The sequence below is a fragment of the Amblyomma maculatum genome, chromosome 1, assembly GCF_055883805.1.
Source record: "Amblyomma maculatum isolate TAMU_Amacu chromosome 1, ASM5588380v1, whole genome shotgun sequence".
NCBI classification, from domain to species: Eukaryota; Metazoa; Arthropoda; class Arachnida; order Ixodida; family Ixodidae; genus Amblyomma; species Amblyomma maculatum.
In genome coordinates this window covers 289,496,756-289,504,656 of record NC_139344.1, presented here as the reverse complement: position 1 = coordinate 289,504,656, position 7,901 = coordinate 289,496,756, and the positions used below count along the sequence as shown (strand labels likewise).

Genomic DNA, 7,901 nt, shown 5'->3' with positions numbered 1-7,901 from the left:
GCAAGTCTGACAAGTTTCAAGCTAGAGTTCGGAACTAGAAATTCATTATATTGACGAAAATGGCTCGCAGAATGGAAAATACGCCAGATCGTTGCCAGTCTACACAAGTTCCAAACTAGTGTCCGGAACTAGAAGTGCCTAATATTAAGGAGAGAAGCTCGCACAAACGAACAGACGCGTGATCGAAGCAAGTCTGACAAGTTTCAAGCTACAGTTCGGAACTAGAAATTCATTATATTGACGAAAATGGCTCGCACAATGGAAAAGACGGCAGATCGTTGCCAGTCTACACAAGTTCCAAACTAGTTTCCGGAACTAGAAGTGCCTAATATTAAGGAGAAAAGCTCGCACAAACGAACAGACGCGTGATCGAAGCAAGTCTCACAAGTTTCAAGCTAGAGTTCGGAACTAGAAATTCATTATATTGACGAGAATGGCTCGCACTACGGAAAAGACGCCAGATCGTTGCCAGTCTACACAAGTTCCAAACTAGTGTCCGGAACTAGAAGTGCCTAATATTAAGGAGAAAAGCTCGCACAAACGAGCAGACGCGTGATCGAAGCAAGTCTGACAAGTTTCAAGCTAAAGTTCGGAACTAGAAATTCATTATATTGACGAAAATGGCTCGCAGAATGGAAAAGACGCCAGATCGTTGCCAGTCTACACAAGTTCCAAACTTGTGTCCGGAACTAGAAGGGCCTAATATTAAGGAGAGAAGCTCGCACAAACGAACAGACGCGTGATCAAAGCAAGTCTGACAAGTTTCAAGCTAGAGTTCGGAACTAGAAATTCATTATATTGACGTGAATGGCTCGCAGAATGGAAAAGACGTCAGATCCTTGCCAGTCTACACAAGTTTCAAACTAGTGTCCGGAACTAGAAGGGCCTAATATTAAGGAGAGAAGCTCGCACAAACGAACAGATGCGTGATCGAAGCAAGTCTGACAAGTTTCAAGCTAGAGTTCGGAACTAGAAATTCATTATATTGACGAAAATGGCTCGCAGCATGGAAAAGACGCCAGATCGTTGCCAGTCTACACAAGTTCCAAACTAGTGTCCGGAACTAGAAGTGCCTAATATTAAGGAGAAAAGCTCGCACAAACGAACAGACGCGTGATCGAAGCAAGTCTGACAAGTTTCAAGCTAGAGTTCGGAACTAGAAATTCATTATATTGACAAAATGGCTCGCAGAATGGGAAAGACGCCAGATTGCTGCCAGTCTACACAAGTTCCAAACTAGTGTCCGGAACTAGAAGTGCATAATGTAAGAAAAAAAGCTCGCACAAACGAACAGACGCGTGATCGAAGCAAGTCTAACAAGTTTCAAAGCTAGAGTTCGGAACTAGAAATTCATTATATTGACGAAAATGGCTCGCAGAATGGAAAAGACGCCAGATTGTTGCCAGTCTACACAAGTTCCAAACTAGTGTCCGGAACTAGAAGGGCTTAATATTAAGGAGAGAAGCTCGCACAAACGAACAGACGCGTGATCGAAGGAAGTCTGACAAGTTTCAAGCTAGAGTTCGGAACTAGAAATTCATTATATTGACGAAAATGGCTCGCAGAATTGAAAATACGCCAGATCGTTGCCAGTCTACACAAGTTCCTAACTAGTGTCCGGAACTAGAAGTGCCTAATATTAAGGAGAGAAGCTCGCACAAACGAACAGACGCGTGATAGAAGCAAGTCTGACAAGTTTCAAGCTACAGTTCGGAACTAGAAATTCATTATATTGACGAAAATGGCTCGCACAATGGAAAAGACGGCAGATCGTTGCCAGTCTACACAAGTTCCAAACTAGTTTCCGGAACTAGAAATGCCTAATATTAAGGAGAAAAGCTCGCACAAACGAACAGACGCGTGATCGAAGCAAGTCTCACAAGTTTCAAGCTAGAGTTCGGAACTAGAAATTCATTATATTGACGAGAATGGCTCGCACTACGGAAAAGACGCCAGATCGTTGCCAGTCTACACAAGTTCCAAACTAGTGTCCGGAACTAGAAGTGCCTAATATTAAGGAGAAAAGCTCGCACAAACGAACAGACGCGTGATCGAAGCAAGTGTGACAAGTTTCAAGCTAAAGATCGGAACTAGAAATTCATTATATTGACGAAAATGGCTCGCAGAATGGAAAAGACGCCAGATTGTTGCCAGTCTACACAAGTTCCAAACCAGTGTCCGGAACTAGAAGGGCCTAATATTAAGGAGAGAAGCTCGCACAAACGAACAGACGCGTGATCGAAGCAAGTCTGACAAGTTTCAAGCTAGAGTTCGGAACTAGAAATTCAATATATTGACGAAAATGGCTCGCAGAATGAAAAAGACGCCAGATCGCCGCCAGTCTACGCAAGTTCCAAACTAGTGTCCGGAACTAGAAGTGCATAATGTAAGAAAAAAAGCTCGCACAAACGAACAGACGCGTGATCGAAGCAAGTCTGACAAGTTTCAAAGCTAGAGTTCGGAACTAGAAATTCATTATATTGACGAAAATGGCTCGCAGAATGGAAAAGGCGCCAGATTGTTGCCAGTCTACACAAGTTCCAAACCAGTGTCCGGAGCTAGAAGGGCCTAATATTAAGGAGAGAAGCTCACACAAACGAACAGACGCGTGATCGAAGCAAGTCTGACAAGTTTCAAGCTAGAGTTCGGAACTAGAAATTCATTATATTGACGAGAATGGCTCGCAGAATGGAAAAGACGCCAGATCGTTGCCAGTCTACACAAGTTCCAAACTAGCGTCCGGAACTAGAAGGGCCTAATATTAAGGAGAGAAGCTCGCACAAACGAACAGACGCGTGATCGAAGCAAGTCTGACAAGTTTCAAGCTAGAGTTCGGAACTAGAAATTCATTATATTGACGAAAATGGCTCGCAGAATGGAAAAGACGCCAGGTCGTTGCCAGTCTACACAAGTTCCAAACTAGTGTCCGGAACTAGAAGTGCATAATAATAAGGAGAAAAGCTCGCACAAACGAACAGACGCGTGATCGAAGCAAGTCTGACAAGTTTCAAGCTAGAGTTCGGAACTAGAAATTCATTATATTGACGAGAATGGCTCGCACAATGGAAAAGACGCCAGATCGTTGCCAGTCTACACAAGTTCCAAACTAGTGTCCGGAACTAGAAGGGCCTAATATTAAGGAGAGAAGCTCGCACAAACGAACAGACGCGTGATCGAAGCAAGTCTGACAAGTTTCAAGCTAGAGTTCGGAACTAGAAATTCATTATATTGACGAGAATGGCTCGCAGAATGGAAAAGACGCCAGATCGTTGCCAGTCTACACAAGTTCCAAACTAGCGTCCGGAACTAGAAGGGCCTAATATTAAGGAGAGAAGCTCGCACAAACGAACAGACGCGTGATCGAAGCAAGTCTGACAAGTTTCAAGGTAGAGTTCGGAACTATAAATTCATTATATTGACGAGAATGGCTCGCCGAATGGAAAGGACGCCAGATCGTTGCCAGTCTACACAAGTTCCAAACTAGCGTCCGGAACTAGAAGGGCCTAATATTAAGGAGAGAAGCTCGCACAAACGAACTGACGCGTGATCGAAGCAAGTCTGACAAGTTTCAAGCTAGAGTTCGGAACTAGAAATTCATTATATTGACGAAAATGGCTCGCATAATGGAAAAGACGCCAGATCGTTGCCCGTCTACACAAGTTCCAAACTAGCGTCCGGAACTAGAAGGGCCTAATATTAAGGAGAGAAGCTCGCACAAACGAACAGACGCGTGATCGAAGCAAGTCTGACAAGTTTCAAGCTAGAGTTCGGAACTAGAAATTCATTATATTGACGAAAATGGCTCGCAGAATGGAAAAGACGCCAGATCGCTGCCAGTCTACGCAAGTTCCAAACTAGTGTCCGGAACTAGAAGTGCATAATGTAAGAAAAAAAGCTCGCACAAACGAACAGACGCGTGATCGAAGCAAGTCTGACAAGTTTCAAAGCTAGAGTTCGGAACTAGAAATTCATTATATTGACGAAAATGGCTCGCAGAATGGAAAAGACGCCAGATTGTTGCCAGTCTACACAAGTTCCAAACCAGTGTCCGGAGCTAGAAGGGCCTAATATTAAGGAGAGAAGCTCGCACAAACGAACAGACGCGTGATCGAAGCAAGTCTGACAAGTTTCAAGCTAGAGTTCGGAACTAGAAATTCATTATATTGACGAAAATGGCTCGCAGAATGGAAAAGACGCCAGATTGTTGCCAGTCTACACAAGTTCCAAACTACAGTATTTCCCGCTCAATTTAATCCAAAAGCCAGACTATTTAATCATAGCGCCATAGAATTTAATCTAGGCGCCACTGAAAATAATCCAAGCGCCAAAACATTTAATCCTGCCACCACTGACATCACGACCCGCGAGCCATAGGGCACGGCAGCTCTGCAACTATGCAGTCTAATCCGTTTGTCTTCTTGGTGCAGCTAATCGGAGTCTTGGTGCTGATACCGCCACGGACTGACGCGCCTGTCACGCCAGCTACGATCGTCGACGCAAAGAAACCGGATCATCGCGCATGCTGCTTGCCGGCTGCAGTGCTTCATGACGATGTGATACAGCATGGCCGCCCTGGAAAATCAACATCAGAAGCCCGGGCGATCTTCAGCGACACACTGGCGGCGCTGCAAGCTTCGTGGGCGAATATAAAGGCCGGACATCACGACCCGCGAGCCATAGGGCACGGCAGCTCTGCAACTATGCAGTCTAATCCGTTTGTCTTCTTGGTGCAGGTGAGCAAACATTATGGAAAATGTATCCGCTCGAATAACCCTTGTTTGATTGTGCTGCCGTGCCCTCGGCTTGCGTGTCCATTGCTTTATGATTTATCTGTCCATCTTGTACAACTGCTACTGCTTGCTGGAGACGTGGAAACTAACCCTGGTCCCGACATATCACAACTTTCTAGACAGTTGCAGCAAATTGCAGACGACCTGAAGGTTATTAAAGAGGAGCGGCTCACTTCAATAGACACCAAACTAGAAAGGCTAACGTCTCTTGATGATAAGGTTTCCACCTGCTTAAACCAAGTCGCTACGTTGCAGGAAACAGTGGCATTCCTTGAAAAGAAAATCGACCACCTGGAAAACTACTCGAGAAGAAATAACTTAATCGTGTATGGGGTCCCTGAAGACCCCGAGGAAAGTAACAGCTCACTTGAAAATTTAGTTAACGGCGAAATCTTCAGGGACACACTAAAGGTCGAACAGGTAGCCATAGAAAGAATACACCGGCTGGGCAAACCAGAAGCGACAAAATGCAGGCCTGTAATTCTAAAGCTGCGGGATTTTCGAGACAAATCTGCAATCTTAAGAACCTGTACAAAATTAAAAAACACTGATTACTCGATTGGTGAAGATTTTTCACCAAGAGTGCGTGAAATTAGAAAAAAGCTCTGGAAAACTGGTAAGGAAATGAAAGATTCAGGGCAGAAAGCTTCCCTGGTTTTCGATAAGTTACGAATCAACAATGATCTGTACCGATGGGATGACGAGACACAAAGTATTGTTTTGCTTCGATCTTACACGCAGACGGCTAACCATAAAAACCAGAAAGACAGTGTCGCTTCAACTGAAACAGATTCCCGGACTGCTAACCAAAAAAACGACAGAGCCGAAACACGGTCGCTACGTTCCCGCCACCCGCCTCAGCCTCCGAAATAACATTTGCTAACATGAACGTTCGCAGCATAGTGAACAAAACAACTTACCTTGAATCATTCCTCCTCTGCATCAGCCCTGATTTTGTTGCCATCACAGAAACATGGTTAACAAACAATATAAAAGATTTCGAAGCAACTCTCCCCAACTATGCAATTGTGAGAAAGGATAGGCTGACACGTGGCGGGGGCGTTGCTATCCTAATAAAAAAGGAAATCCCATTCGAGGTTCTGCCTGACGTCGAAGATGTCGAAGCAATATTTTGCAAACTCCTGTATTCACCGCGACCAGTCTTTATCGGCTGCGTGTATCGCAGCCCGTCTTCAAACACCGATGTTCTGCATTCCTTGCACGCTTACATGCTTAGGCACTTGCTTGGATCGAGGTTAATCTTATTGGGCGATTTCAATTTACCCTGTGTTAACTGGAACACTATGCAACATCATTCTAAACACGCAGACATACTGTTTGATACCATGCTAACGTTTAATTTATGTCAAATAATAAATAAACCAACTCGTGTACAAGGTGGCAGTTCAAACATACTTGATATAGTTTTCCTTAGTGATCACTTCCCAACAGAAAAAGCAAAATTTCAGCTTCTAGATGGTATGTCAGATCACAAGATAACATTATGCAATGTACCTATTCATGACATTCTAACGCACTCGAAATCATTCGTAACATTTCCTGATTTCCACAAAGCAGATGACACCAGCATACTCGATCACCTGTCTTTTGAATTCTCTTCTTTTGAACAACTCGCCTTAGACACTAATACCGACACTGAAAAATTGTGGCAAAGATTCAAACTCATTATATCGTTTTGCATAGGTAACTTTGTGCCAGTTAAAACTAAGAAAACAAATAAGCACAGCCCGTGGATCAACCGTGACATCATCCATGCCAAACGCAAAGTCAAGCGGCTGAGAAAATCTTTAAAAGCACAACCCAGTAGCACAAGAACTTCTATTCTCTCCGTTGCAATCAGGAATATGAAATCAAAAATAAAAGTCGCCAAAGCTGACTATTTTTCTTGCAAACTTGCTAGTTTTCTCAAGAGCTCTCCGCGAAAGTTTTGGCACTACTTAAACCCAAAACAACATAATACGACCATAATGAGTCCTGACGAAAGCAAAGCCAGAGCGAACTCACTGAATAATTACTTTCATTCGATCTTCACTACAGATGATGGCAACTTACCACACATAAAAGCTCCCAACATATGCCTTGAACCACTAACAATTGACGAGGCTGGCGTATTTAACCTCTTGCTAAATTTAGATACCAAAAAAGGACCCGGACCAGACAAAATCCCAAACACATTTCTTAGAAGATATGCGGAATGGGTCGCAAAATACTTATGCCTTATTTTCAACAAATCTTTAGCCTCATCTTTCCTTCCCGCAGATTGGAAAATCGCAAGGGTAATTCCTATCCATAAAAGTGGAAGTGAAAATCAAGCGTGTAACTATAGGCCCATTTCACTAACAAGTACTGCATGTAAACTACTGGAACACTTAATTTTAAAACATATAACAACATTCCTGGAAGATCAACGCATTATATCACCATTTCAGCACGGCTTCCGTAAAAACCTATCCACCGTCACTCAACTAGTAGAACTAATACATGATGCTTCTCTTAGCATCGACCACCAAAAGCAAATAGACCTGATTTTACTAGATTTCTCTAAAGCATTCGATCGTGTATCGCATAACAAATTAATTCTAAAGTTAGAATCCACACTAGGCAAAGGAACAATCATTAACTGGATCAAAAGCTATTTATCTGACCGGTTACAATTTGTAGAGCTTAACAGTGAAAAGTCCACAATAACTGAAGTCACGTCAGGTGTACCCCAGGGCAGCGTTCTAGCTCCTATTTTATTTCTAATCTTCATAAATGATTTACCTGCTAGCGTTCGTGTTAATATGAGGCTTTTTGCTGATGATTGTATATTATACCATGAAATAAATTCGCCAATTGATCATGTAGCACTTAATGATGCACTAAAATCAGTACGTGAATGGTGCGCTAATGGCAGATGAGCATTAATACGGAAAAATCAGCCGTGTTACGAATTACCAGGAAACATAGTGTGTCCGAATTTTCATACACACTAAACAATATTCCGCTTCCCACAGTTACACAGCATAAATACCTAGGCCTAATTATATCAAATAATCTTAAATGGGACACTCACGTGAACTTCATTACATCATCAGCACTAAAACGACT

General features: G+C 43.0%; 1 protein-coding gene across 1 annotated transcript; it reads left to right on the top strand.

Moving 5' to 3' along the window:
- Positions 1-4,356: 4,356 nt before the first annotated feature.
- LOC146206777 (uncharacterized) lies at positions 4,357-7,665 on the top strand. Its single transcript, XM_084591568.1, has one exon. The coding sequence runs from the start codon at positions 4,395-4,397 to the stop codon at positions 5,661-5,663; it is 1,269 nt and encodes a 422-aa protein (XP_084447694.1). The 5' UTR covers positions 4,357-4,394; the 3' UTR covers positions 5,664-7,665.
- The last annotated feature ends 236 nt before the right edge of the window (positions 7,666-7,901 follow it).

Excerpts from the sequence above, each read along its gene's own strand:
- LOC146206777 (XM_084591568.1), top strand. The coding sequence starts at position 4,395 with ATGCAGTCTAATCCGTTTGTCTTCTTGGTGCAGCTAATCGGAGTCTTG.